General features: G+C 53.7%; 10 protein-coding genes across 14 annotated transcripts; 5 read left to right on the top strand and 5 right to left on the bottom strand.

The window, feature by feature from the left end:
- Positions 1–207: 207 nt before the first annotated feature.
- Positions 208–812, bottom strand: PPTG_11230 (hypothetical protein; the record flags this gene model as incomplete). The annotated part of the gene is made up of 2 exons (XM_008907540.1): positions 208–309; positions 375–812. 2 exons carry the CDS (start codon positions 810–812, stop codon positions 208–210), a joined length of 540 nt encoding a protein of 179 aa, XP_008905788.1.
- Positions 813–2095: 1283 nt separating this feature from the next.
- On the bottom strand, positions 2096–4220 carry PPTG_11231 (hypothetical protein). Of its 4 annotated transcripts, none has more exons than XM_008907541.1 (4): positions 4131–4219; positions 3902–4065; positions 3738–3836; positions 2096–3674 (listed from the first exon to the last, which is right to left on the bottom strand). In XM_008907541.1, exons 1-4 carry the CDS (start codon positions 4201–4203, stop codon positions 2313–2315), a joined length of 1698 nt encoding a protein of 565 aa, XP_008905789.1. In that variant the 5' UTR covers positions 4204–4219; the 3' UTR covers positions 2096–2312. The 4 variants fall into 4 exon arrangements, with proteins under 4 accessions (XP_008905789.1, XP_008905792.1, XP_008905790.1 ...); XM_008907544.1 differs by having other exon boundaries at positions 2184–3674; positions 3738–3828; positions 4131–4220; XM_008907542.1 differs by having other exon boundaries at positions 2184–3674; positions 3738–3828; positions 3906–4065.
- Positions 4221–4822: 602 nt separating this feature from the next.
- PPTG_11232 (hypothetical protein) lies at positions 4823–7752 on the top strand. The gene has a single exon (XM_008907545.1). It carries the CDS (start codon positions 4895–4897, stop codon positions 7565–7567), a length of 2673 nt encoding a protein of 890 aa, XP_008905793.1. The 5' UTR covers positions 4823–4894; the 3' UTR covers positions 7568–7752.
- Positions 7753–8380: 628 nt separating this feature from the next.
- Positions 8381–9990, top strand: PPTG_11233 (hypothetical protein). Its single transcript, XM_008907546.1, has one exon. The coding sequence runs from the start codon at positions 9216–9218 to the stop codon at positions 9837–9839; it is 624 nt and encodes a 207-aa protein (XP_008905794.1). The 5' UTR covers positions 8381–9215; the 3' UTR covers positions 9840–9990.
- A 791-nt stretch (positions 9991–10781) lies between these two features.
- On the bottom strand, positions 10782–15592 carry PPTG_11234 (hypothetical protein). Its single transcript, XM_008907547.1, has 8 exons — positions 13474–15592; positions 13206–13394; positions 12985–13127; positions 12849–12912; positions 12607–12738; positions 12452–12529; positions 11693–12380; positions 10782–11472 (listed from the first exon to the last, which is right to left on the bottom strand). Exons 1-8 carry the CDS (start codon positions 15388–15390, stop codon positions 11375–11377), a joined length of 3309 nt encoding a protein of 1102 aa, XP_008905795.1. The 5' UTR covers positions 15391–15592; the 3' UTR covers positions 10782–11374.
- Positions 15593–15754: 162 nt separating this feature from the next.
- On the top strand, positions 15755–16681 carry PPTG_11235 (hypothetical protein; the record flags this gene model as incomplete). Its single annotated transcript, XM_008907548.1, has 1 exon — positions 15755–16681. The coding sequence occupies one exon, from the start codon at positions 15755–15757 to the stop codon at positions 16679–16681; it is 927 nt and encodes a 308-aa protein (XP_008905796.1).
- A 448-nt stretch (positions 16682–17129) lies between these two features.
- On the top strand, positions 17130–18305 carry PPTG_11236 (hypothetical protein; the record flags this gene model as incomplete). The annotated part of the gene is made up of 1 exon (XM_008907549.1): positions 17130–18305. One exon carries the CDS (start codon positions 17130–17132, stop codon positions 18303–18305), a length of 1176 nt encoding a protein of 391 aa, XP_008905797.1.
- Positions 18306–18382: 77 nt separating this feature from the next.
- On the top strand, positions 18383–21088 carry PPTG_11237 (Fe-S protein assembly co-chaperone HscB). Its single transcript, XM_008907550.1, has 6 exons — positions 18383–18629; positions 18700–18817; positions 18905–19001; positions 19079–19168; positions 19253–19338; positions 19408–21088. The coding sequence occupies exons 1-6, from the start codon at positions 18491–18493 to the stop codon at positions 19619–19621; spliced, it is 744 nt and encodes a 247-aa protein (XP_008905798.1). The 5' UTR covers positions 18383–18490; the 3' UTR covers positions 19622–21088.
- On the bottom strand, positions 19627–22176 carry PPTG_11238 (hypothetical protein). The gene is made up of 4 exons (XM_008907551.1): positions 21442–22176; positions 20263–21358; positions 20059–20187; positions 19627–19992 (listed from the first exon to the last, which is right to left on the bottom strand). The coding sequence occupies exons 1-4, from the start codon at positions 22119–22121 to the stop codon at positions 19849–19851; spliced, it is 2049 nt and encodes a 682-aa protein (XP_008905799.1). The 5' UTR covers positions 22122–22176; the 3' UTR covers positions 19627–19848.
- Positions 22177–22231: 55 nt separating this feature from the next.
- On the bottom strand, positions 22232–23531 carry PPTG_11239. Of its 2 annotated transcripts, XM_008907552.1 has the most exons (4): positions 23298–23531; positions 23053–23231; positions 22882–22977; positions 22232–22798 (listed from the first exon to the last, which is right to left on the bottom strand). In XM_008907552.1, the coding sequence occupies exons 1-4, from the start codon at positions 23401–23403 to the stop codon at positions 22586–22588; spliced, it is 594 nt and encodes a 197-aa protein (XP_008905800.1). In that variant the 5' UTR covers positions 23404–23531; the 3' UTR covers positions 22232–22585. The 2 variants fall into 2 exon arrangements, with proteins under 2 accessions (XP_008905800.1, XP_008905801.1); XM_008907553.1 differs by having other exon boundaries at positions 23053–23531.
- Positions 23532–26968: the final 3437 nt, after the last annotated feature.

Raw genomic sequence — 26968 nt, forward strand, 5'->3', positions numbered from 1 at the left:
GAAGAACCTGTTCCGGACAATGGTGCGTTTGTCCATACATCGGGAGATTGTGTCGTTGACTCCGGTGTTCGAGTTGTTGAGCGAGGCGTGTCCGTAGAACTGGATCCTCGACTCGATCTCGAAGAAGACGCTCCCGACGTAGGCGCATTCGTCCATGGCGCCTGCGTCGTTGACTCTGGCGTCGGCGTCGTCGAGGTAGGCGTGTCACTAGAACTCGAAGAAGGCGCATCCGACGTAGGCGCATTCGTCCATGGCGCCTGTGTCGTTGACTCCGGTGCCTGTGTTGTTGAGCTCGGCGTGTGGCTGGAGCTAGAACCTGTACTCGATTTCGAAGAAGATGAGCCCGTTCCTGACACGGGAGCATTTGTCCATACATTCGGACCCTGTGTCGTCGACTCCGGCATCTGCGTTGCTGTACCTGGGTTTGATGCGCTACTCTCACTCTGTGACGTCGGCGCTGTCGTCGCCGGCGTTGTGGTTTCTGTCGTTCCTGAACTAGTGCTGTCACTGTTGCCTGAACTCGGCGCATTGGGAGCGTCGGTCTCTGGTGTTTTAGTCGTAGCGCTGGGCGTCGCCGTCGTCGCCGTCGGACTGGAGTCTGAATCTGCGTCTGAATTACCACTAGAAGTCCCGACACTCGTGTCGGTGCTGGCGCTCTCGCTGGAATCTGCTAGACGAACATTTGCCTCGAGTTGTCGGTAGTCAAAGGCCTGCTCGGCCGTCACGACGTCCGTCGAGCACACCGCGACGGCAACCGCTACAGCCACTACGAGCGCTCGTCTCCTGGAATTCCATCGCCGTCTCCGTTCCATCCTGTCGAATAAGTTAGCGTAAATATCCCGCGCTGCCCTCCGCCTCGCTGTTTCCTGTATGGCTCTGTGTTCTCCCCCCTGTATTCCTGTTTGCCTGTTGCCTACTTCGTTCGTTTCTATCCGTTGTGCGCACTCGATCCGTCAGCGGTGCTTGTCCCTCGACGACACGAAAGATAGCACCGACCGAAGGCTGGCGCTGACTGTCGCGCGCGAAGGGGGAATGCTCGGCGCGCTTGTGGGGGGTGTCGGAACGCGCGGATAGCGACGGACTGGCCTTGTGGTCGCCACCATTTGCTCCGCCTCTACAGACACGGCTGTTACGTGGGACTTTAACGTCAACGTCGATATGACAATAGTTGGTATCAGACTTAGAAATAGGATAGTAGACCAGTACACAACCTTTATTTCGGACTAACTTTTTAGTATTAGTCGGTCATTTAGCACCAGCTATGGTCAACATAGTACCAACTTTGGTCTTTAGCTGCTGACTTCTTTCAACTGGGAGCGATTGGAAGATGGGAATGCAAAGTTCAGAGCATACAAAGAGCCAAGCACCACATGCAAGCAAGATGTTTCCAAAGAAATGAAAACGATCACTTTAGCCCACTTTGCAGTTGTCGACTGCACGATGTGTCAGTTGCTGGTCAACTTGCTCGACACGCCTGGGAGAGATAGCCTCTCGCTTGAACCACGTTTCCACCTAACGTTGCTTTCACTGTTTGAGCGCCGTAGCGCCACAAAGACGGAATCCGAGTCGGATAGCTGAAGGTCACTTAGTAGTCGGTTCATGGTATCCATCAGCAGTTTGCCGGTCTAGAAAAGGTGTCGGTGACATGGTGAAACGATCCAGGGTGGACTTTCCCCTTTCGGTATATGTGAGCAACAAACGTGACGTGCAGTCGCGATATTTGCGGGACCAACGTGGGTCCGCCCCATTCGGTTAGCACTGCTAGTTTAGTAGGCAGCGATCCATGAGATCATGCAAGCCAAATGAACCGAAATGAGTCGGCAGAAGAGCTACGTGTTTGTTTCTCGGTTGGTGGGATGGAGCAGATGCTAGGCATCATTTCGGCGCGATGTATCGCTCTTGGGGTCCTACAGTAATGATCGGAGGTTTGTCGTTACGATAAGCAACCTTGGATCTCGAAGCGTCCTGCAGTAGATTAATGTTTTCTACAGCAGTTCTACTGCACACAAGACTCGTCTGTATGGTTCCGAGTTGCATCGGTATCAGTAAAAAATAATTTGCACGACAACGCCAGCATCGAAGCCTTGGTGGTTGAATGGCCTTCTATTAGCCTAAAAGATCTTGTGTGCCGAATTTACATTTTGATCAAAGTGAATTGCTACATGCACTGTAGAGCTGACGTTGAAGTGATATCTGTGAGAACTTCATGAGATAAGTATGTAATGCGGCTCCGGGGGTGCTCGACTCTTTCTAGCGAAGGCTTAGAATCTGATCCCTTCCAAACTCGTCCCTTAAAGAGTCTTTATTGCTGTTTACGGTGTTGCAATTGTCTTCATAGTTCCTGTCGTGGACCGCGCGTACAAACTTCGGTGGCAGCCATATCGAACGTCCCAGAGCGTGAACCCCATCGCAGCAGCGAGCACAGTGGCAACGGAGAAGAGCACGAGCGCTTCGAATTGTCTCGGGTCGTGGAATATGATTCCTACCACTTGAATGAGCATGTAGAATAATTGGCACGTCGCCGTCTGCATGGCGTTGACGGCTCCACGGCGACTTGGTTCGATCCATTCCTGCATGAGCTGCGTTTCCGTGAGGTCGGCACTCCAAAGCCACATGCGTGCGCCAACCATGCAGCATAGCATAACGTAGTCCGACACACGCGATTCTCCACTCAGCAAGAATGCAACCAATATTGGCGCTAGACACAAACAGAACAGCCATATACTCAAGACTGCAACACACTCCAGTCGCGGAATGGTACGCCGCAAGTATGGGAACAATACGGTACCCAAAAGGCCAAATACCGCACCTGCACCACGGCTGGAGGCCAACAACGAGCCGGGTACGCCTCGCCACTTAAGGTACGCGGTGTTCAACGAGCCGTTATCCAGGACAGTCATGTAGAGTGCGCAGTAGGAAAAGCTGAGCAGGAAAACCGGATGCCTCGAGTAGTTTCTCCACATTCCAACATAGCGAGACAGAGTCGATTGATCGTCTGCTGATGCTAGCTCTTCTTCGTCGTTGGGTTGCTTCGAGCTCTCCTTGATAGCAAGCTCGGGGACGAGTTTGTAGATGTCTTGTGTCATGAAATACTCGAGCGGGGTGGAGAGACCGTTCCAGATAGCTACCGTCGACGCGCCGATCATGGCGCGCGTGGTAGGATCGCGGCCAGCAAAGTCCATGATAACGCCAAATGCGAGAGGCCCTAGCAGCTTGCAAGCGAGATCGATGCGCCGAAGGATGGTATTAAGACTCGCCAGTGCACTCGACGGCTCTGTTCCACTGCTTTGCGCGATGATCACGACCCAGTCGCGCTCGATGCCCAGCGTTTGAGCCTCGCTAAGTACCTGACCCACACCGCCACATATGAGTGTGCCAACAAAGAGAAGCGTTAACGGCCATGTCCACTCTGGTTTGTGGAATCCATCGGCGTCCGTCAATAGTAGCATCGCCCCTAGCAAGGCAGTGCTAGCGATTATATTGGCGTTCTCCAGTATGATGGCCAGTCGCATGGCCTTCCAGCGGTTTGCAGCATCGAGTTGTCTCCCTACAGACGGGATCACGATGAGGCACGAGGCGTACATGACGAGCGAGAAGCATGCCCCAGGTAGTAATGTATCCACAAATATCTCCATAAAGAGGATTGGCACAGCAAACTCCCACATGCGGTCACCCTGCATCAAAGACAACACTCAGTCCGACATACTTCCTTCCACGAGCTAGTAGTCAACACGTACCCAAGCAGAGAGCAAATGGCCGGTGTAAAGATACATAAGCACTCGTCGAGGAAGTTTGCGTGACTGAGACTCGTATCGCTCGTGCTCTTCCCTGCAAAACTCCAATAAACATGGCAAACGTTAGACATGATATGACACAAGATATTTTATCTGACGCGATATACTTGCAGCAATCGGGTCTTCTCGTGCTCTTGTGCCTCGCAACTGTCGAGTCGAGCTGCGCAGAGGCAGGTAGCTATTGGCATCAGCATTGATGCGCCGATGATGAGCATCACGATGCTGCTGGATCGTGTCGTGAGGCATGCGTTCTCCACATTCAGTAGACAGGCTGTTTACCATTAACAGAGCTGAGAGAGGCCAACACAGCGCAGAATTCGAGTATCATCATCATACCTGCACCATCTAGAGCCAGGAGCAGGCTGGCGACGCCCACCGCAGTGCAGACAAATACTGTCGGCCCCATCATTTGTGCAGGGGATGTCTATTCTAAATCTGATTGGATACATTTGGTATCATTTTTGTTCGGCTCCATCGATCGTGTAGACTCCATGATGGAGTTCATCAGGGAAGCACGGCGAAGGCGACGCAACAAACCGAGGATGGAATACATGTGCAGGCTTTCATAATACATGTATGAAAGCATATTTCATTTGTGCGAGTCATCTACTTGTACAAGTGCCCACGATTGTAAGAACAAAAATGCCCAGACAAAGCTCTTGAATCGCAAGTTTGTTCGATAGATACCTGCATCTCAATGGTTCGAGTTTGTACACCGAACTTCTATCTGGGTAGCAACCTATCTGATCTGATTGCAGCAGAAGCCGTAAGCTTAAGTTGATATATGCCGCGCAACTCCTGCGTAGGCAGCAGCAACAAAACATTAACTTAATTAAGGGACGCTGCCGTCTTCGCCGTTTGTCGTCGTATACAACGTAGTGCGGTGTCCAGTGGATTAGTGTTTAATATGCATTGCGTATTAGCGGGGCATTGATGCTCATGGCAACAGGAACCAACGCAGAGTGACGGTCGTTGAAGTCGGTCTACAAAGTTCGTACCCGATTATTGTGATATTGTAGCACTAGCCATGACTAGTGTCACACTCAATCGGGTACACATCTGCCCCACATCCCGAAGCCAGCCAAAGCAACCGGGGCAAAATGACCATGCGCGACTCGGACGACTGGGCGTTGCGTGACAACCTGCAACTATGCGGATCCGTGTCTCCCCCTACATACGCGGACCTGCGCACAGCCGCACACCTTCAGACCTTCGACGTGCGGGACGGCGGCGCGGCACTATGGGGCGACGGCGGGAAGCTTTTCCTGGTGAACGTGCTCCACCAGAACCAAGCCAAGGCACCGAAGGAGCTGCTGCTGAAACACGTGACGCTGGACCCGCCGCTGCAGCCGCATGAGGCTGCTGAAGTGGAGCAGGTCAAGCTCAACGCAAGCGGCTCGCAGATTCTGCTGCTGGCCAAGAGCTGGATCAAAGTGCTGCGATTACCCGCCGAAAATAAGCAAAAGCCGCAGAGTCTGCAGCGCCGAGCAGAGAATAGCAGCACACAGAGGTTCCTCGTGAGGTTCGAGGACGGCAGTGAGCAGGAGGTCACGCTCAAGGAGGACGAACTTAAGGAGCAGTCCAGTATCGCAGAGCAGGTCAAGCGGCGCGCGTCGCCGGGCAAGCGCGTCGCCTTCGTGTCACGCGAGAAGTCTGTGGCAGCAGTGAGGGCTGTGGGCTACTTCAGCAATGTGCGGCACGCGGTGTGGCACCCGCTCAGCGACACACACCTGGTGGTGCTGTCGGATGCGGAGGAGATCGAGGTGTTCAACACGCAACAGGACGTGTCTAAGCCGGAGCAGCGCCACCGACTGGACTTCCCCACCAAGGCTCGTGCTACGGGAGCTTTCTCGACGTGCTTCTGTTTCGGTGCTTCGATCCAGCAGCCACAGGCAGTGCAAACGCAGGCTGCGCAGATCTGGGACGCGTTCACGTGCTACGTGCTGCGCTCGGATGGCGCTGTGTACGCGCTCTGCCCCTTGGTGCCTTATGATTGCTGCATTAGCAAGACGTTCCTGCAGATTCTGAACACTGAAGTAGACGCACAGATCGCCGTCTGCAAGCAGAAGATGGAGGCCACCGGCAGCGGAAACGGACTGCAGTCCCGCCTCCTTGAGCTCAAGTCGCAGAAATATTGGCTACAGGAAGGCTGGGCGCCGGCATCCACACAAACGCGGCGTAGCAGCCCTCGCTTTGGTGGCCGAACACAAACGTTTCCTGTTGGAAGTGACAAAACTAATGCGGATGTGTTATGCTACCTGTGTCCTCACGTGAGCGGCATTTCACCTGACACGTGGCCCATCGCCCTGCAAGGGCCTGTGGATGTGACCCCCCAGTCGGTTGTGGAAGGCAAGAATCAAGTGTCAGGAGGATCTTCAGCGACGTCGTTGCTAGTGGTGCCTCATGCCTCGCGCAATTCGGCGGAGAAGCGTCCTACCAGCGCGTCTCCTTTCTTGATGCGCACGTTCACATCAGGTCACGTTGAGCTGATTTTACTGGACGCTCCTATCCGGCCGCAGTGGAGAAGCAATCGCCAGTCGGCAGCTGCTAATGCCACACGCAAACTGCCTGCATTGCTGCTCGAGTGTCTTAACCTTGGTATTGACGATTCAGGTGGCAAGGCTGTGCTTGAGCGGGACATTGCTGACCCGCGACTAGTCTATTGTCTGCACTCGACTGGCGTTCATGTGATTAATGTGAGTTGGGTGTTCGCTCTCGCTTCGGGTAAACAGTTCACAGCACTCCCGAAGAGCTCCGTTCGCCACGTTTTCAGCGTGTCTCCAAGCAACGCTGGTGCTTCTACTGCTGCGTCATCTGCGGTATCAAACGTTGTTGGAGCCCGTGTTGTGAAGAACGTGAACTTCGGTCATTTGCTGTTACTTCGTCTCGCATCTGGCAGCTTTGAAGTCGTCAATGTTAGCGCCGCGTCTAGTGAACTACTCAAGGGGGTACTCGCAGACAGCAGTAACTCGAGTCCTGAGAATATCCAGAATACATTACCCGATACGTTAGCGTCGATGGCGTCGTCGAAGTCGCGTGCTTCTATAGCTGCATCCAGTGACAACTCAGGTGACGGCGGGATCAGACCATTTGGAGATATTGTTGAGGAAAAACTGGAAGCTCTGAGCGCACGTGGAACGAGAGTCACTGGCAACACTCTGATGCACGAGGTAGATGACGCTGTTCTTGCCTTTGTGCTGGAAAGAGTGAAGATTTTGTATGAGGACGTGGAGTACGTCGACGAGATGGATCAGCTCATGCGCGATCGTCTTCAATTGCATGCTACGATGATCAAGACACAGGCTGAAAAGGTGGTAGAGGCACAGAAGAACGCGAACGATGTCTCTGCGTCGATGAAGAACCTGCAGGAGAAGTTGGAGCGCGCGCTGGCGGTGCAGCAGAACCTGAGCAAGCGCGCCGCAGCAGTTCTACAGGCCGTGAAAGAGAACCAACCACATTTATCTCGTGCTGAGTGCGAGTTCAAGAGTGAACTCGAGCTGATGGCTGTGGAGGTACGCCGCATGAAGCCTCGAGTAGCGGAGTTGACCGTGCAGGGCCAGCGCGCGGTGCGGTCCCTCGAGAACGCAGCACTCTCGGCATCCTCCTCTCGTCGATATTGGAGTCCTATTAGCGCTATAGGTGGCTCGTCGGTGCTGTCGAACGACAAGAAGAAAATGTGCTATGATGTCCTGCGCGCTGAAACGCAGCTGATCGACGATACGAAGGTACTACTGGAAGATCTGAGTGCGAACCTGCAGCAGTTGAAGGAGTAAGGCGCGTAGAAAATCGTCGAGATAGCAAGCCGTCTCGAGCACTTTCCAAAACATTTGCCTATTCTCGATTCTTTGGACTCTTTCATAAAGGATGATGAGTCGTGTAGCAAGCGTATACTTTATGCCTGCGCAGCGAACCTGAAGGGCGACAGCAACAGCAACAGCAGCAACGTTAGCGTAGCTAGGCGCTTTTTTGTTCAGTAGTTTGATGCAAGACCGGCGCGGGCCCAGCTCGCGAGTGCTGCTTGTTGTGTGTGCCGCCTCTCGTGCGCCGGTCGGTCCTAAGAAGAACCGCCTTCACCATCATTACATCACGAGTTGATAAGTTGCGTTTGCTCTAGCGTCTTGCTCCCCGATACAATCTGTGCCACGTCGGCCGAGCAGGAGGAGGCCATAGCGCGGAATGCATTGGCTGGCGATTGCCTCGCATAGCAATCAACCCTAGTTGTATCCCTTCCTGCAGCACACTGGCGCGTCTTTGGAGCGTTCCAGTCTTCGGGTCTTGGCCATTTTTCTCAACCTTCGCTAGGCTGCCTTGCACTGCACTGATAGTCGTCACCCCCGCCTCATCCGAGAGCTTAAAGCTCCAAGTTGCTAAGCACTGCTTAGTAAGCAGTGACTGCAGCAATGCAGATTGTAGTGTCGGGAGTGAGGTCTTATTTTGAAGGTCGAAGTGCTAAAGCTTTTAGGCCCGACCTGATTTCTAAAATCAGCTTTTTTTAGGACGTCATCAGAACATACAGGCCGTCACTGAATCCAGCCAGCACCCACGCATTTTCGGCGGTCATCCAAGCATTCGTTGCTGCCGCGCGTCGTGTTTCGCGAAAACCGCTTTGCACACCTTGAAGTTTTGCATGTTCAACTGGACTGGAATTCCATTCGCATTGCCCAGCCTAAGGCTGAGCCTTGACTGGTTTGCCTCCAGCCTCCAAAGAGATTCAAGCCCTGCTGCCAGTCACAGGCTGCCTCAGCGCATGCGTGGTTGAGGCAATCCCACAATCCACGTCGTGCGTCGGAGCTGCTGCACGCCGGCCTATTACAGCTTCAACAGCGCCGCCGAAACGCCTGCTTCGACGTCTACGCTCAGAGGACTTGCTTCGCTAAAAACCGTGGCTCCTGTTACATACATGTAGGAAGGGCTTTTCACACCGCAGCACCGCGCGGTAATAGCTTGCCGTTGGCGTTGCCCCCATACCCGTCGCGGCACTGCGGCGGTGAGGGTGCGTTCAGTGCCAGTCAGTGGCGGCGCCGCAGCTCTCCGCTATGCGATGCCGGGACCGGAAGCACACAAGTCGAGGCAGAGCCGAGGCAGCCAGTCTTTCTTTCCCCAGTGAGTTTTACGCGCCCCGTCGCTCCTTCAACTGACCGACTGTTTCGCGATCAAGCCAGCGGTCGCCACTCGCTGCTCCAGGCAGTTCAAGCCTCAGTCAAGAAATTCCCACGTCGAATGGAAAGCAGTCGGAGCACAGCCACACGCCCCGAGTCCTGCCCCCGCCCCCGCTTTCCTCTTCGTTCGGAAGCCTCTTTCCGCGGTCTACCAGTGTCCGCTCCGTTCGAGCGTATCTGGGATTAAGCGCATTCGCTTTATCTGTTCGTCCAAGCCACCTCCAAGTTCCTCTCACACACACACATTCCAACAACCGTCGTCATGAAACGTAACTTCGGATCACTTAACCTCGCGGCGTTGGACCTGAATAGCCCATTCCAGTCGGGCGCCGACAGCACCGAGTGCAGCCTTGCAGACCGGTTCTCGGCGTTGGACCCCAGCGCAGAGGACTGCAGCATGGACGCCAGCGGCTCCGAATACAGCAGCGATGAGAATGTAGGCTTCCCTCTGGAGCGTATGGATACGCTGCATGGAGACGTGCACTCGGCGTCGCAGTCGCTCCGTGACGATGTCCTGCAAGACATGGATCAGGACATGGAGGACGTCATGCCCGAACTCACACTGCCCACTCAAAGCCAGTCGGCCAGCCGGTCACGCAGCGAGAACGGTGACGCGAGGGTAAGCCGGCTACATTCATCGATGTCCGAGATTCCGCAGCACCCCCAGGACCAGCACCACGTGGAGCTGAACGCATTGAGGTGTCTGAGTCTCAAGATGATGCTGTCCAACTTGTCCACGTCCAGCAATAACAACAACAACAACAACAACAACAGTACCAACGCCTCCGTTGTGTCCAACAAGCCTAGCTACTCATATCCTGGCGTAAACGACCGCGCCAAGACGGCACTGCTGCCAATCCGCCAGCCGTCGCTGCAGAGCGTCTAGATATCCACTACTACACCATGGCCTTTAAGGCCTTTCCTTAATTTACCCTAACGTAATAGTACGCATTATTGTATTGGAAGGTGGCGCCCCCGACGCGAGCACCAGGAGCGGCATTCTCACTGAGAATCTCACGATGCGGTTCAGTCCGCCAGCACTGGAGTTTTGGCCGGGCTTTGGCCATGATGTGAAGATGGACATTGCGCGTCCGCCGATTGCCGCGTCACATATTTCGCGGTACAAATTAGTGTTAATTCGTGGCGATTTAGGGGCCTGTTAGAGTGAAGGTCATTTGGTTGCCTTTTATTGCACCAGCCGTGAAACGCTTTTTACTACTAAGTAGTAATAATAGCCGCACGGCTAGTGCAACCAAGGCTATTCCAACCCGTGTGCAATAGGTTGTGGACAAAAGGTGATAGCAGTCTTCGCCTTCGCTCGACTTGCATGCTTTGGTAAGGAATGAGAGCCTACCTAAGCGCTCGGTTTGAAAACTCTTTCGTGGCCGCGGTGACGATCACGATCAGGCTGCTTCGTCCACATGGGACGCTACATGTCATAGCCAAGCTAGAGCTTAGCCTGCATCACATGCTGCTGCTAATGAAAACAAGACCTGCAGTCCTTTGAGCGTAGACGTCGAAGCAGGCGTTTCGGCGGCGCTGTTGAAGCTGTAATAGGCCGGCGTACAGCAGCTCCGACGCACGACGTGGATTGTGGGATTGCCTCAACCACGCATGCGCTGAGGCAGCCTGTGACTGGCAGCAGGGCTTGAATCTCTTTGGAGGCTGGAGGCAAGCCAGTCAAGGCTCAGCCTTAGGCTGGGCAATGCGAATGGAATTCCAGTCCAGTTGAACATGCAAAACTTCAAGGTGTGCAAAGCGGTTTTCGCGAAACACGACGCGCGGCAGCAACGAATGCATGGATGACCGCCGAAAATGCGTGGGTGCTGGCTGGATTCAGTGACGGCCTGTATGTTCTGATGACGTCCTAAAAAAAGCTGATTTTAGAAATCAGGTCGGGCCTAAAAGCTTTAGCACTTCAACCTTCAAAATAAGACCTCACTCCCGACACTACAATCTGCATTGCTGCAGTCACTGCTTACTAAGCAGTGCTTAGCAACTTGGAGCTTTAAGCTCTCGGATGAGGCGGGGGTGACGACTATCAGTGCAGTGCAAGCCTGCCGGCAGCCTAGCGAAGGTTGAGAAAAATGGCCAAGACCCGAAGACTGGAACGCTCCAAAGACGCGCCAGTGTGCTGCAGGAAGGGATACAACTAGGGTTGATTGCTATGCGAGGCAATCGCCAGCCAATGCATTCCGCGCTATGGCCTCCTCCTGCTCGGCCGACGTGGCACAGATTGTATCGGGGAGCAAGACGCTAGAGCAAACGCAACTTATCAACTCGTGATGTAATGATGGTGAAGGCGGTTCTTCTTAGGACCGACCGGCGCACGAGAGGCGGCACACACAACAAGCAGCACTCGCGAGCTGGGCCCGCGCCGGTCTTGCATCAAACTACTGGACAAAAAGGCGCCTAGCTACGCTAACGTTGCTGCTGCTGTTGTTGCTGCTGCTGTTGCAGTTGCTGCTGGTGGTATTTCACGACGGCATCAACGTCGGCTCGCAGCCTCTCCAGGTTTGCTGCGCAGACACAATACACGAAGCATAACACAGGTCATTAGTCAAACAATGCAGGGTCACGTCAACGCCAACCAGACAGGTAGGAGCATGCATGGTCAAGGCGATAGATCAGACCGCCCGTCTATCGGTCAACTGGTCATCCAATCCGACCAGCCGGCAGACACTCCAAGCACCAAGCAGCAGCCTACTTCCTGGAAGCTAGAAGAGAAAAAATACGTACCAGGAGCCGTGAAGCGGAAGCGGGTCTGGAACAGCGTGTGGCACAGGCAGCTGCAAGATTCACACCCGCCACAGTGGGCGCAGCGATTCGACGGCACGCATCGGCACTTGAAGTAGCTGCGAACCGACTGGTAGCGGCGCGTGGCTGGCAAGATTCCTGTGTGGCCCTCCGAACTCAACACCTTGTCGTAATATGAAGAGATCGCGCGCGGTTTAAAGTGGTGCTGCTCTGGCTGCGAGTGGCAGCGGAGGCAGATACGGAAAATCGGGAACGACATGTTGGGTCGGCACCGGCGAGAATACACGGCACAACCCAGGCACTGCTTGTACAGATTAGTGATCTCCCGCTCGCAGATTCCGCACGAATAATTCTCTGCATTATCCGCCGGTGGGTCACGCAGATCAGCATCAACCGTGCGCCACATGCTCTCATCGTCAAACACCTTGCGGAACTCGTCACTGTCGTCAGTGCTTGATAAACCCAGCTCGTAAGCCTCTTCGACGATGGCGTCCAGACAGGGCAGTATTGATTCCAGGAAGAGAACCATCTGAGCTTGGCGCTGCGCAACTACACCTCGATCGATGGGCGCAGGCGCCGATGTAAACGACAACATTTGGGACGTGCGCGGACGCCCCGATGCTAGCGCTGAGCGTAAGAACTGACCCGTTCGCACAATTGCTACGCCACACTACATAAATTACCATGAGCTTTCGTTAGACTTGTGAGAACTATTCCAACAACGACACACGCATTACGTACCTTGGCAGCCTCGACAATTGCACGGCGAGGGTCGAATACCCATCCGTCAGGGCACATACTAGCATTTTTCATGGCGAACTAACAGAAACAAGAACCACAATACGTTAGACACAAACGCAATGAACAAGTGCCAAAACGCTCGACAGCAGACGAACCCAGCATTCCGTGGAGATACCACGTTGCGAAACACCCTGGTAAACCCACTCCCATGAAAGGAATACACACGGGGCGTTGATAGAGCCATTAACGCTGTCTTTCTCTACGACACGCCAGAAATGTTGGCGGCCCTACCGAGATCCCAATAAAAGCAACACAATGATGTTAGTTCATATCGTAAAAACTATGCATTGCAAGCAGAAATGCATCCAAAAGGACCTCAAAGTTTTAAGGAACGCACCTTGTTGACATGAACAAACTCTCCATCTTGCAATAGCACTGTCGAGAACGCAAAGCCCGCAGATCTACAAGCAAGTAGTTGCACACAGCACCGTTAAAATCGCCATCTCCCATGGAATGTCAACGAATGGGTATACCTGAGGGCGCGAAGATGGGCATCTAAAAGCATAGTCTTCCGTTCTGCATCGTAGCCGGCTCGCTGTAGAATGAGGTCGAAATCTGCCTTGTACTGTGGCTCGAAACGCTCAAAGATAACCAGCTCCAGCGATCCCACGAGCACCTATTAATCGCGCAAAATACATGAATGCATCAGTACCCACTTAGTACAAATCGCTCGATCTGCCGTTCCCATACTAACCTGGTACGCGGTATCAGTCGTGCCGTTGCCTGGGTCAGCCAGCGAACCTCGGGCGCCAGGAAAGTTGAAATGCAGACGTGGACTGGAAAACTTCTCGTGCCAGCTACTCTGAGGAAGATACTGCAGCAGGCAGTGGATACCACCGGCGAAAACGTCCCACTGAAATCCCTTGATGAGATCGTTGTACAGCTGGAGAAGTCACAAGAGCACATACAAAATATTAATGAGACCGCAAACTCAGCCGTACAAAAAATACAGATAAACATACCTGCGCGCAGTACTTGGCAAGCACCAAATTATTCAGCGCAATAATGTTCTCTGACGCCACAATAGTAATTGTCTTTTTCGTGACGTGATCCTCCAGCACAACCACGTCCTTGCCGGGAACGTTCGATAAATACTTCTCCAGATACGAGTTGAAGGATGCCATCGATAATTGCAGCTCCCCGACATAGGCCAACTCTGGCATATCCGTCTCGGTATTTCGCTTGAATTGGAAGTGGTCGAACGCAAAGTGTGTGTCGTTACCGCAGCATTCGAGAATGAAAGGCCACGCCCAAATGTACTGGTTGAGCTCACTACTCATGCCCTTGACAACCAAGCTCACATCTGGCGACTCGAAGCACCGGAAAAAGAAATCGATTTCGTTCTGGTACAGCTTGGTGGCCTTCTCAGCGAATACTGGGGAAAGATCAATCCGGAATACGTGATTAGCATCGTCCGAGTGACAGCTGAATCGCTCATAGATCTCCGCCGGGAATGCAGATGGGTTACGCCAAGGAATATTAGGCGTGTGGCGGCGAATGGGGAGTTGAGACGGCGGTTGAGCTGGAAACTGTCCTTGAGGACCGTAATTGTTCGAGGGAGCGCCGTTGAAATTTGGCGGCGGGCCGTTTCTGGTGCCTGGCGGTAGATCACCACGTTGCGAATCGTTAAACGGAACCGAAGGTGGTGCCTGACCAGCTGGTGCTCCACGATACTGTGGTTCAAAGTCACGTTGAAGCGGTGGTCGCTCATCCTGCATTGGCTGCTGTGGTGGTGGCATACCTGGTGGCATTCTTTGATTCGGCCCCGCCTGTGTCGGCGGCATTTGCCCTGACGAGCGGCCGTCAAAGTATGGTTGCACCACTTGGAGCGATCGTGGGTCTTCCGGCACTTGTCGAGCGCCTGCAATCGGATATTGAGGCGACGAAAATCCGTGACGAGGTCGAGCTCCGTCAGCACCTGGTTGGTCGGGGGCAGGCATTGACGAGTAGTCACCGCGGGGCTGACGCGACATCTGCATTGCAGCAGACGAAGGCATATTGGGTGGAGGTGCATTGCGGAAGTGACTGTCCTGCTCCGTGTCGAATCCTCGCAGTGGTCGGCGAGAAGCGGGAGACGCAGTACGTGACGACGGCTGCAAATTCCTCTCGTCATCTTCGTGGAGCGGCGTGTTGCTGTTACTATTACTACCATGCGCTGTCATAGCATCCGGTCGCTGCTCAGTGGGGTACGACATGCCAGTCGTACTCCGAGGAGTGTACGGGTCCGCATCGTTGGACGTCGGGGTGCCTTCTTCACGCTCCCCATCAATCGATGACAGGCGAGCGTGGCGGTGGCTGACTTCATCGTCAGTGTCCTCCTGCAACGGACGCTTCATTCCAACGCCACGTCCCCTGCCTCGACCTCTTCCTCGGCCGCGTCCCCTGCCTCTTCCACGGCCGCGACCGCGACCACGTCCACTGGTGCCCGCTACTTCTTGCAACGGAAGCTGTCGTCGCACTTGCAGTCTGTCAGACTTCTCCTGTAGCACGCTCTGAATCTGCGTGGCGAGTCGGGGGTAGTCACCGTGTCTAAAAACGGGGGCCTTGGACTGCTGCTGCTTGTACGTGGCGTAACACGAGTGGCGGCAGAAGAGGTTTCCCTCCTCAGGTGGTTGCGGCAGGTTGGCGCAGTGCGCGTGGAAGTGACTGCCGCAGTGCTTGCAGCGCACGAGGCGGATGGCCGAGGTGGCTTCCAGACCGCATAGAACGCAGCGTAACTCTACCGTTGGACCAGGAGGCGGAGCTTGATCAACACTCTTGACGTTCTCTACGGGGTCGCGCATCGGCGTGTTGCTGTCACTCCTGGGCGTCAGTTGGCGAGAAGAGGGCGTGGGCGTCTCGCCCCCCGTCGTCGGCGCGTCCTGCGTGCGGGTGGCCATGCTGTAGCAACTGTTGGCGTTGGTTGGTTTTGGATCTCTTGCTCTTCCCGCTTGCTACGATGGGGCCACAACCAGCTCGGAGACGTGCCGCTGCGGCACTAGCAGGAGACGGAAGGTGGGTCGCTGACCGGCGTCTAGGGTGTGCGAAGGCAGCGGCAGCAAGGAGCCGAGAGCTCGTTGACGCGCGTCTGTTACTTTTTACACTGTGGGGAGAGGAAGCGGGAAACTCAAGACGGAGGTCGCACTAAGTGCGGATCAGGAGTGATGGTGAGAACGATGTACAATACATCAGCTAGAAATGTATCCAAGTGGGGACGGGAAGAGAAGCAGATCAGCTTTGGCAGTTTTTCGTATGACGGCGGCAATGGAAACGCCGGCTGCCGATACAGCGTCGCCCCCTCCTGCACCAGTGCGCTGCAAGCTTAACATAACGGTTGCAGAGGACGGAGTGGAGGTCAACGAGCTGCCGACAGTCTATGATTTAATGCAGGAAGTAGCGCGGCTGCAACAAGCAGTGCGAGACATTGGCGACGATGACCCGAGCATTTTCGCGGACGACTACGCAGTTTGCGACTCCTACTCGGCTGAGCGCACGCCTCCACGCTACAGACAGAAAATCCGCACGGCCAGTGGTGGCTCTGACAGCTTGAAGTCCGGCATTTACTCTGGCCGGAAGATCGCTACCAACGTGGGCAACATGTCGCCTTACAAAAATGTCGGCGCCATGGCGCGTGGTGAATTCGACAGCTCTGTACTGAAGACGCCGCCACCGAAGCGTCGTGAAGGCTTGACGCCTGCTGCTTCTCGCACAGTGCCACGCCCCACTCGTGTGGCAGCTCTGACACGAGAGAACATCTCGCTGTTGCCGAAGCCCAGGGCGCAGAACTTTACTGGTTCCGTGTGCGGCTCGCAGAAGTCGCGCACAAGCATTCGCACAGACGGCGGCGCTGTGTTCTCACGATTATATCAGCCAGATTTCTACAAGAACCGCGACGAAAAGTTCAAGAGCATACGCGATCGACGCGAGAGTCTCGATTGCTCATTCACGCCACGAATCAACCGACGTGACTCGATCTCGTCGCGAGACTCGATCGGCTCGGGCTCGCAGGCGTCGATGACATCTGCCAAGACGGACGTCGTGAACGTATCCAGTCGCCTATACGACCCGGACTACGTGCGCAAGCGCAACGCACGACTGCAGCGCATGAGGCAAGAGCGTGAGATGCGTGAATGCACGTTCACGCCCGCCATTAACGCCAACGCGAGCGCTACACCCCGCAAGAAACTGTAGCCATTCAACCAAGTGTAGCCATGTCGAGGAAATTAGCCATCTCAGATTCACATGTCAACGAGATGAGACTGTAGTGTGCGTCACACAGCAAATTCATACAGTAAATACAGTGGACGCCTATTGTACTCCTGTGATCGCGATGCCGCCGAGGAAGAAGCCCTTTAGCGGGAAGGCCAAGAAGCAGCAGGTACAGGTGCATTATCTGTCGAGTCAAAGCGATTATCGAACTCAGCTATGCCGCAACTGTAGCTTCGCGACAAACGAGCCAAGAAGCGAGACGCGCATGGTGCGGACGACGAAAATGCTAGCGAGACGGAGGTAACGACACGACCTGCACCGCAACCGGTAGGCTATGTACTTGATCATTCCACCTTGTTGGTGCTTAACTGTGAATCGTTGTGCGATGTAGATTTTTTCCGGTCGTGATGACCGCCGTACGATCTTCCAGATGGAATCCAAGGCTGCTATCGAGGCCAGAAAGAAGGACGCGACGCGAGAGCTCGTGTATGCAGAAGATCGTGGCAACGCGCAGTCAATCTACGCATACGATATCCAAGATCCAGCTAATCAGCCGCGCATCTTAACAAAACCCAAATGGTTCCGTGATATGTCTCCGGACGAGTTGAACGAAATGGACGACCAGGCTTTCAAGGAGTGGGTAGAATACCTCGAACAGGAGGGAATGGATCGCGAGGACGGTGCACAACTCAATCTGTACGAGAGGAACGTGGAAGTCTGGCGGCAGCTGTGGCGCGTAATCGAGCGCTCATCTGTGCTCGTGCATCTCGCCGACGCTCGCTGTCCATTACTGCACATCAGCGACCAATTAATGACGCACATTCGTACGCAATTCCCGTGGAAGCGCGTGGTGCTAGTGCTCACAAAGACCGATTTGGTGGAGAAAGACCGCGTCCAGAAGTGGTCGAGCTATCTGCAGACACGCTATGGACACGATATTCCTGTTCTAGCCTACAGTCGCGACGAAGTGGACGAGAGCAACACAACCCTGATGCGAACAATTGGTCAAGTTAGCACTGGTATGGATCACCACAATCTGGATGATGACTCGATGACAGAAACCAAACACAAGGACACGCTTACGATCGGATTTGTCGGAGAGCCGAATGTTGGCAAGAGCTCGCTGCTCAACAGCCTCTTTGATCGCAAGCTCGTGAGCGTCTCAGCCACTCCCGGTCGCACGAAGCACTTGCAAACACACTACTTTGAGCGCGTGGAAATGTTGGAGCGCAGCGACGGCGTATTCTCACGAGTGCTCGTGTGCGACTGTCCGGGCGTCGTGTTCCCGCGCTTCAACGTGCCGGTGCTGCTACAGATCTTATTCGGTAGCTTTCCAATCGCTCAGACGCGCGAGCCATTTAGCGCCGTGCGGTTCATTGCCGAAAACTGCGTGCCGCATCTGCATGAGGTGTATAAGCTGAAGCCTATGGAGGAAGACGATGACGAGTGGTGCCCCTACACACTGTGCGAGTCCTACGCGCAGCTTCGCGGCTTTCGAGTTAAAGGTGGTAAGCTGGACGTGCACCGCGCCGCCAATACACTGCTGCGAGACACGCTTAACGGCAAGAAGGTGGTGTTGTCCTTCCCCCCACCAGCAGCTACGTAGCTGGTGCCGCCGCTTCAACTATCGCAATAATCAAACGAAAAACTGGAAGAATGAATGCTTTATCTGCGTCTTTGTAAGGGTATCTTTTCCTTGATGTGGTCCACATTTTTGTCGACTGGTGTGGCTGATGCTCACTTCGAAATTGTAGCAATCACACTCAAACAGAGCTTCACTCATTGTTGTCAATGCTGTCGGGAAAGGTGCTTTGTCGCGGCCTGCAGCGCGCGTTGAGGGCGCCGCAACAGATGCGTAGCCTCGCAGTCGCCGTTGAGAAGGTGGACGACGACATCCCGGAGGCCTCGTGCCGCCCAGAAGCCAAAGGACGTAGGTTTTGGAATTAAACGGCAGTGCTGCGGGGGCTTATGGGCTGTGCTGACTGTTGTGACTGCTACAGCGGATTGCTGGAAGTGCCACCACGCGACGGACTGCTGCTCCTTCTTTTGCAAATCGTGCAATGCCATCCAGCCCATCGACAAGGGCTGCCACTGCGACTACTTTGAGATGTTCAAAGTGTACGTTCGATAGTCTTTAGACTTTGACCAATTTGTGTCCAATTCGTAGCTAATGGCGACGATTGTTTTGTTGCGTTACACCTTTAGGCCCAAGAATTTTAACCTGGAGCAGCGCAGCATCGAGAAAACGTACTGGAACTTACAGAAGCGTCTGCATCCAGACTTGTACGGATCCAAGTCAGAGGTGCGACCAAGTCCTCAGATACGAAGTACAATACGAAGACTAACGCTACGGCCATTGCTGTTCCGTGCGGAATGCAGTTTGAGAAGGAGCTTTCTGCTGTGAATGCCGCTGTCATTAATGATGCATACAAAATGCTGAAGACGCCCAACACGCGTGTTAAATACTTGGTGCGTGAGAGATAAATAGTACTTGCAGAAGAAGTATTTGCTATTTGTCATGATGACCTAACGCTGGTATTTCTGTTATTATAGCTGGCATTGCATGGGATCGATGCACTCGGTGAGACTGCAAGCACTGCTGTGGATCCCGAACTGCTGATGCAGACGATGGAGATCCGGTACATATAATCCGTAACGTTTGCTTTGCGTAGCGCTGTCTGTCCGCTGACATTACTATGTGTGTGTAGAGAACGCATCGCCGAAGCACCGGATGTGAACGCGCTGCACGAGATTCGTAAGGAGATCTCGGAGCACATTGACTCCATCATTAACAAGCTTGGGGAAGTATACGACAAGGATCAGGACCTCGAATCAACGAAGCAATACGCAGTCGAGCTCCAGTACATGGTCAAGTGCGCAGAAGAGATCGACCTAAGGGAAGAAAAGCTGGACGAATATTAGAAAGTGTCAATAACTGTCCAGCGCTGTTGTCATGTCAGGTATATTTTCCCAGCGCCAGTTCTGTTGTGTGGTACTTGAAGTAATATTGCAACAGAATTGCGGTGTTCACGCTTTTCGGATTGGAGTACATGTGCGTGTGCTGCTACAGTACTGTTGAATCGTCCGTGAATCTAAAGAAAAGGCAACTAAACTTGCCTGAGCCCAACTGATCCGCTCTGACCGCGTCTCTACCGCCTACCACCACGCTGGCGAACACTGAGCTCGAGTACTGTGTCGTTTATGAAATTGTAGTGCGCGCATGTGAGGGCATCCTTGACGAAACCCATCGAGAACTTGAGCTGCTGCTTGTTCACCGGCATGTTCAAATCGGCCTGCAAAAGCAACACAATGGTTACACACTCAACGCAAAAAAAGCAATCACTCCCAAGTTGGCTTACCATCAGCTTCTGCTTGAGTGTCCGCATGTTATCCTTCACGTCTAGCTCCACCGTCAGCGTCTGCCCCTCCAGCTTCCACTGAGCGTTGTCTGGATCGTTTGGAACCTTGACAACCAATCGAACCATTCCCTGTTTGCAAAGCAAACGAACACGTTAGTGTGAGCAATCCAAGTGTCAGTCGAACAAATATCAAGCAAAACCAACCGGATGTCGTGAAGCAAACTCCTTTTCCGGCATCAGTGACGACCCGCCAGTACGCTGCCTCTTTGCTGCTGGTTCAAGATCTTCGCCTGGAGGCCCCGAAACGCCAGGAGGACCGGCAGCGATGCCGGGTGGACCACTGCTCATTCCCGGCGGCATAGAGCCTAATGCTTGCATGTGCGGGGGAACCAAACCAGGAGAACCAGCATTCGGAGGCATCATACCAGGCACCATACCATGAGTTGGCATGGAAGCTCCCATCCCGAGCGGTACTACACCAGGCGGCATCATCATCGGAGCCGAAGCCATTGGGGCCGACATTGCTGGTGTTGGCTGAGAAAGTAGTGTACTTGTTGGCATCTGTCCAAGGTCCGTGAATTCAGTGGACATCGGAACCTGTTGACCTTGAAAAGTGTCTGAAGAAGGGACCGTTTTTTCTTCCTCGTCGGAGTCTTCCTCCATGCCGTCCTCCTGTTGTTGCTGTTGTTGCTGATGTTGTGGCTCTGCAACAGTTGGCGCTGTAGTCGCTTTCATCAAGCGCGCTTCTTCTTCAGCTGAAGACGCAAAGATATCTGCACGCTTCGTTGCAAAGCGTCGTAGGGAGTCTGCGATCGCCGATCCTGCCGCGTATGAGCTCTCCTTCTGCTTCTCTAAGTGACGCTGCGTTTCCTCGCGCCATTTCGGGTTCATCAACAGAATGCGCATATGCTCGTTGGCCTCAGCAGATGACAGAGTCTTGCCATCCACGCTCAGTAACGGTTGCTGCGCTGTCGCCGCTGTGGCTTGTGGCACGTAGTCCTCGACCACCTTAATCTCCGGCTTCGGCTCGTCGTCATCGTCTTCCTCCATGTCCATATCGTCATCCGATCCCTTCGCCTCACTTTCTCCAACAGTAGCAGAAGCACCCAAATCGTCGTCGTCATCAAAATTAATCGTCTCCACGACCACAAAGTCATGCCAGTCAATCTGCGCTAGTGCCCGACGCTCAGCATCACTCTCCGCTGCTTCCTTGTCCTTGCGTTCCTGCTCCGTTCGCTGCCACTCCATTCGGTGGACGCATCTATCCAACACCTTCATGCGCCCCATCCCCTCCTCAATCCTGTACACCCAATTGCATCAGCACAGAGCAGACGACCACATGAGTCCACATACCATAATAATCTAACACTTTACTCCACGCACCGCTTCATCTGGGCATCCTGCTTGGCGAGGACGAGTGTGTAGCTCTCAACGAGTGCCGTAAAGTAGGCAAATAGAGGGTGGGTTGGCTTTAAAAAGTCAAATTGTGGGTTGCGCTGCTCACGTGTGGCAAGACCTGACAGGAATGAGCTGCCACTTAGCGCCGTGTATTGTGCCGTAAGGTACATGATCTCCTGGTCCAGCGCGCTGAGTGTCGGGTGTTTGATGATAAATTTCTCCTCGGGCGGCGGCTCCAGTTCCTTGCCTTTAATCTTCTTGGCTACTTGTGCCGTGACATCCTGCACCGCTTTCTTCTCCACGACCACGTCGCCAGTGGTCTCCATCTCCTTGACGATCTCCTGTGCCTTCTCCTGCTGCTGCTCTGCTGCCTGTTCCTGTTCCTGTTGTTGGGACTCGGGAGCTGGAGGCAGCTCGTCCTTCTTGGCGATGAACTCGCTCACCTTGTGCTCGTAGTAGGCATGGTACGGATCCGACTCGCGCAGGAACGAGAACTTGGCCGACATGCGCTCGCCCACGATGCGGCTCTCAAACGCGCGACCATTGTTGGCTACAAACTGCGCCGTCTTGTCCACAACGGCGCGGATGTCCGGTGGAGGGTAAATAATACCCGTCACGCGGCCCTGCACCGTCGCGTCATGCTGCTCCTCCGGCTCCGCTGCCATCGTCGAGCGAGTTGCTGGCAGCAGTGACAAATTGAATCCAGTCGCGCTTAAGTTGAGATCGATACCTAAACGGAGGAAACCAATCAGAAGTCTCTTGATGTAGCCATTCTTTGATAATAATAATCTTGTTTAAACATAATACATTAATAAAAAATTAAGATGTAGTAGGATGGCAGAGCCTTTGATCAACTTGCACCTTCAAAGGCTGTTTACAGCCTCTCTCGATGTGACCATGTTGTGTCCCACAACGCGTGAACTTTTGAACGGGGACGCCTAAACCCCTGGCTCAAGTGGGTACAGTTAATACTGAAGGTGTGATACATCACCGGAATGGGGAAGTGTATTGAATCAAGCATATGCGCAATGGATGTGTGTGCAAAGGAATCTTCTTCCAAAAAAAGATTCTCGCCGTCAACGATGGCTTCGGTACTGATGCGCTAGCAGTGACTGTTGCGGCGAACTGCTTAGACGCGATCCATGGTCTCGTCCGGCACCTCGAAGGCCTTCTCACGCTCCCGGAGCTCGACGTTCACCTGGGCGGTCATGCAGCCCTGTGTGGTGGCGTACGTACACTGCGCAATGCAGTTCATGATGTCCGCGAGATCACCCAGCTCCGAGATGCAGATGGACAACAGGCTGCAGATGCAGCTGGCCAGCTGGATGCAGTTGTTGCAGCGCTACAAACAGCACAACAGCGATAGCAGTGGCACCTCGTTAGTTAGAGCTCTCTATTCTCAACAAGAAACCCAGCAGCACGTACGATAATGCGGTTGTCCCACTTGTCCGGTTGCAGACGATAGCGGTCCATGACCATCATGCGCGTGGCCGACACGGCGCAGCCATTGCAGCAGAAGGCCTACAAGAACAGTCGAACGCCAGACGCACGGAGCGTCAGTCCACTCCTTAAGCTAGAAATACACGACTTGCTGACCTCGAGACACAGGCAGCAGTTGGGGCAGCTAGATTCGCCACATCGGCCGGAACGCGCGCAGGGAACGATGCCGTCCATGTAGCCCTGACAGCACGTGTAGTTGCTCATGTCATAGTTGAGTGCCTTGCGTCGGATAATGATCTGCGCACAGCAAGGACACAAGCACGAGCCGAGGCAGCCTGCCAGCACACAAGAGGCATGTTAGCTAGACCTGATTCAACAGAGAGGTCGTCGTCGGGACGTACACAAGGGGTCAGCGCCGGGAGCCTGCATCATGCCCACGTGGAAGGCACCCGGGTTGTCCTTGCGGACATCGTCCTCAACAGGATCGCTCGAGCACAGGATGCACATGACAACAATGTAATGGAGGAGACAGGAAAGACTAGACTCGCCGCAGCAACTTCGGTACTGTTGAGAAGGAAGTGCCAGTTAGTGGTGTCGTCCCTAAAACAGCTGCTATGGGTTCACCCGTCGCATATGATCTCTGGGTATTTATATCCAGAGTTTTAGGGGCGATCGGAAAGCGTCGACCGTCCTGTCAAATAACATTTTTATGGATATATCTGTAATTATTTAAAACCTAATAGCGAATATTTATATGCTAAAATGACGCAGAAACTAATAAACTGTTTTCTTGAATGGCCAAAAGGGTGAATGTTGACCCAGTCGGCCTAGAACAACATTCAAGCAACCTTGTACGAATATGATTCAGTCACATTCACGCTACCTTATGGCTTCAACTTAGGATATAAATATCCAGAGAAGATGGACCAAAAAAAAGAAGGCAAGGTTTCAAGAAAATATGTGCAAGTGGGAGTACTAGAACGATTTCGATGCGGCCTCTAGTTGACTAACTAATCAGACTTGCTAAGCCACGGCCGGATATTGATGCTGAACGCGGGTCTGAACATAGTCTGGACGCGGTCTGACGGTTGGTCGCTCAAGGAGCATGGGTAGATCTGCGCAAACGACGTCTCAGCGCTCTTGGGAATATGCCCTTACAGCACGAAGGGTGAGTGATGGTCGCTACACGGTGGCTCCGCGTAGTTACCATTGTGAGGATGGTCTGGTAACACGGCGAAGTGCAGGAACGAAAATCTAGCAGAGAAAAAGGTCGACCGCTGCTGCGCACTGCACAAGTCGACGACTGAGCAGCAGCACCTCGACAAAACCCGAGTAGTGTATTTGTAGGAATAGCAGTAGGATGGGCTGGCGGCTCGCTAGCCAATGGTTCGTTGAAGTCCGGCTTCTGAACGCACGCAGTACGTCCTTGAGGATCTGCGTAGCAAGCGGAGCTGGGCGTGGCCGCGGCTCTTTATACCCATTGGCACTCCCACTTGGTCACCTCAGAGATCACCACGATGTCCTTAGCACCATCAAGCTGCGCAGCAGCGACGGCGCTTCGTCCTTGGCGTCGCTCCTTCTCCTCCTCCTTGCATGCATGGACTTGTAGTAGATAGCTTGCACTTCACGCTCGGCGATGATGCTTGGCTCTCACCGGACGAGCTGAGTCTTGCTGACGGTCGATGAGCAGCACCTTCACACTATCGCGACGGTGCTCAAACTTCTCCTTCGGCATTGTCTTCGTCATCGCGTCGGCGACCCTGTCGTCGGCTCCAACATGACGTGTTCGTTGCTGCTCGTCCTCCACCATCCTCCACCAGGCGGCGCACCAGGTGAAACTTGTTCAGAATGTGCTTGCTCTTGCTATGTTTGCTAGATTTGGCAGTCAGGTAGATGATAGACTTGTTGTCACCGCGTATCTCCGGCGTCGAGAACGCCCAGCGTAGCACCTCACAGAGTCCCTTTAGTCACTGTAGATCTCTGGTTCCTTCAATCATTGCAGTATACTCTGCTTCCGTTTCGCTCTGCGCGTTAATCTCTTACTTTCTGATCCGTACAAAATCGCATTGCCATTGACGAACGTCACAAACCCGCTCACACTATTTCAGTCATCAGGATCATTCGTGTAGTCAGCATCAGTGTAGCACATCAGATCAACGTTGTTCCGGGCAACAATTCTCATCACTAAACCGTAGTTGTTGGTACCAGCTAGGTAGCGTAGTACTCGTTTAGCCATAGCGTATTGTGTGTGGTTGAACAGGGTAGGTTCTTGCTGAGATGACACACAGCGTACGGGATGTCCAGCCTTCAGGCTGAGACCAAATACTGTAGTGCACCAACGAGCTCGCGGGGCGGTGTGCCATCTTGGACGGGCTTGACCACCTCAGCGCGCAGCGCCTCAGGCGTAGCAATAGTATTACATCTTTCCATGTGAAATCGCTTCAACACCTCCCAAATGTACTGCCGCTGGCAGAAGATCGCATGTCGACGCTGGCGATCGATCAGAATCTCCACGCCCAGGGGATACTTGATGTCCGAGAGTAGTAAGCTCATACTCTTCACTGAGTTGTTTAGCAACCTTAGCGCACATGTCACTTGGGCCGAGTAGCAGTAGGTCGTCGACGTACACCGTGGGCAACATGGTGACTTCTCCTCCCACTTTTCTGGCGTAGAGTCCATAGTCATAATCGAGGCGCGAATCCGATCTGAGTGAGAAACTTGCGTAATGTCTTGTTTCAAACACGCGGTGCTTGCTTCAGCCCGTACAAACTCTTCTTGAGTCTGCATATGCAGCGCGTAGAGTATTCTTCAAAGCCTGGAGGCTGCTTCATTTAGACCTCGATATCGAGATCACCGTATAAGAACGCGGCCTTGACGTCAAATTTTAAATTAGCGCATTCACGTTGCAATGCGAACACGATCACGCACCCGACCGTTTCGAACCTGATTACACGTGCGTACGTTTAACTGGAGTATGTGCCCATGCGCTGTAGAAATCCTCTGATTACCAACCTGGCCATGTATCGCTTGATCCTGCCGGTTGAGTCCCTCTTCAACGCATAAACCCACTTGCACGAGATGACACGCTTGTCATTGGCCTCTGTGCGCGGCATGAGCACCTAAGCTCCGTGCTGCTGTCGTGAGTCCATGTCGACCTGCATGATCTTTTCACTCCTTCCACTTCTTCTACTTTACTGCACGTTTATGACTGATAGGAATATGCATATCCTCAACGCGCTGCGTCGTCGCACTCGTCACTGCGTAGTCCATGAGGCGGGAGGATCGCTGTCGCTTCCGCTTCGGTCGCGAATCAGCGGCATTGGTGTTGTTTGGTGACGAGAGCTGCTTGCTGCGTGGCTCCCAACTGCTGTCGTCGTGAGCATCACGGCGGCTGTTCTTGGTCCCATTCGATCTCCACACTACTTCTGGTTCTTGGTGTTGTTCCTTTGCTTGGAAACTCCCACTGAAGCTGCTCGCTCAGCAGTCTTCTATGCGTCTTCTCGTGTTCGCCCTGGGCCACCGCTCTGAGTCGCTGCCTCAGCTTCAAGTTCTTCGACTTGGTCCTGACTCTCATCAGCAATGGCTCGCTTTGCCATCTGCGCTGCTAGCTTCGCAGCAAGCTCTACTCGTAACTGAAGGTACGTCTGCATCCTAGTCCGGATCGGCACGATCAGGATCTCAGCAGGTAAGCTGTAGTCTCCATACTCGTAGGCGCAAAGTAGGAACTACTCGACGAACACAGTGTGCACAATGTGGTGTAGCGATTTCCAAGTAATCGCTGAAGTGGCTACATTCAAGTTGCTCAAGCCACGAACGCTTGGTCAAGCGACAGGTGGTGACCATGGTGCAAGATGGTCAATGATACGTCACTACCGAATGCTCGTCGGGTCCGACTATGACCAAGAAATCACTCAAGTCGGGTGGTCCGTATCGGTGACGCTGGATTCACACTCAGCGGTCCAGAACCGACGGACTACGGTACTACGACTCGGTGACTGTTGGAGCGACTCTTCGGTGGGTGCGACTAGCAGTTGAACGCTCGGCGGAGACCTGAGAAGGCACAAGGACAGTT

Source organism: Phytophthora parasitica, assembly GCF_000247585.1.
Source record: "Phytophthora parasitica INRA-310 unplaced genomic scaffold supercont2.26, whole genome shotgun sequence".
Classification (NCBI taxonomy): domain Eukaryota; phylum Oomycota; class Peronosporomycetes; order Peronosporales; family Peronosporaceae; genus Phytophthora; species Phytophthora nicotianae.

What these genes read in the sequence shown, in the direction of transcription:
- PPTG_11231 (XM_008907541.1), bottom strand. Translation starts at nt 4,203, where the DNA reads ATGATGGGGCCGACAGTATTTGTCTGCACTGCGGTGGGCGTCGCCAGC. An exon ending in CCTGGCTCTAGATGGTGCAG is followed by an intron (nt 4,066 to 4,130) that starts GTATGATGATGA and finishes AATGGTAAACAG; the next exon opens with CCTGTCTACTGAATGTGGAG. An exon ending in GCCATTTGCTCTCTGCTTGG is followed by an intron (nt 3,675 to 3,737) that starts GTACGTGTTGAC and finishes TCTTTGATGCAG; the next exon opens with GGTGACCGCATGTGGGAGTT.
- PPTG_11232 (XM_008907545.1), top strand. Translation starts at nt 4,895, where the DNA reads ATGACCATGCGCGACTCGGACGACTGGGCGTTGCGTGACAACCTGCAA.
- PPTG_11237 (XM_008907550.1), top strand. Translation starts at nt 18,491, where the DNA reads ATGCTGTCGGGAAAGGTGCTTTGTCGCGGCCTGCAGCGCGCGTTGAGG. An exon ending in CCGCCCAGAAGCCAAAGGAC is followed by an intron (nt 18,630 to 18,699) that starts GTAGGTTTTGGA and finishes TGACTGCTACAG; the next exon opens with CGGATTGCTGGAAGTGCCAC. An exon ending in TACTTTGAGATGTTCAAAGT is followed by an intron (nt 18,818 to 18,904) that starts GTACGTTCGATA and finishes TTACACCTTTAG; the next exon opens with GCCCAAGAATTTTAACCTGG.
- PPTG_11239 (XM_008907552.1), bottom strand. Translation starts at nt 23,403, where the DNA reads ATGTGCATCCTGTGCTCGAGCGATCCTGTTGAGGACGATGTCCGCAAG. An exon ending in TCCCGGCGCTGACCCCTTGT is followed by an intron (nt 23,232 to 23,297) that starts GTACGTCCCGAC and finishes GTGTGCTGGCAG; the next exon opens with GCTGCCTCGGCTCGTGCTTG. An exon ending in AGTGGGACAACCGCATTATC is followed by an intron (nt 22,799 to 22,881) that starts GTACGTGCTGCT and finishes TGCTGTTTGTAG; the next exon opens with CGCTGCAACAACTGCATCCA.
- PPTG_11234 (XM_008907547.1), bottom strand. Translation starts at nt 15,390, where the DNA reads ATGGCCACCCGCACGCAGGACGCGCCGACGACGGGGGGCGAGACGCCC. An exon ending in AGTTTGTTCATGTCAACAAG is followed by an intron (nt 12,739 to 12,848) that starts GTGCGTTCCTTA and finishes GGATCTCGGTAG; the next exon opens with GGCCGCCAACATTTCTGGCG. An exon ending in CAATTGTCGAGGCTGCCAAG is followed by an intron (nt 12,381 to 12,451) that starts GTACGTAATGCG and finishes TAATTTATGTAG; the next exon opens with TGTGGCGTAGCAATTGTGCG.
- PPTG_11233 (XM_008907546.1), top strand. Translation starts at nt 9,216, where the DNA reads ATGAAACGTAACTTCGGATCACTTAACCTCGCGGCGTTGGACCTGAAT.
- PPTG_11238 (XM_008907551.1), bottom strand. Translation starts at nt 22,121, where the DNA reads ATGGCAGCGGAGCCGGAGGAGCAGCATGACGCGACGGTGCAGGGCCGC. An exon ending in CAGGATGCCCAGATGAAGCG is followed by an intron (nt 21,359 to 21,441) that starts GTGCGTGGAGTA and finishes TTGGGTGTACAG; the next exon opens with GATTGAGGAGGGGATGGGGC. An exon ending in AGTTTGCTTCACGACATCCG is followed by an intron (nt 20,188 to 20,262) that starts GTTGGTTTTGCT and finishes CTTTGCAAACAG; the next exon opens with GGAATGGTTCGATTGGTTGT.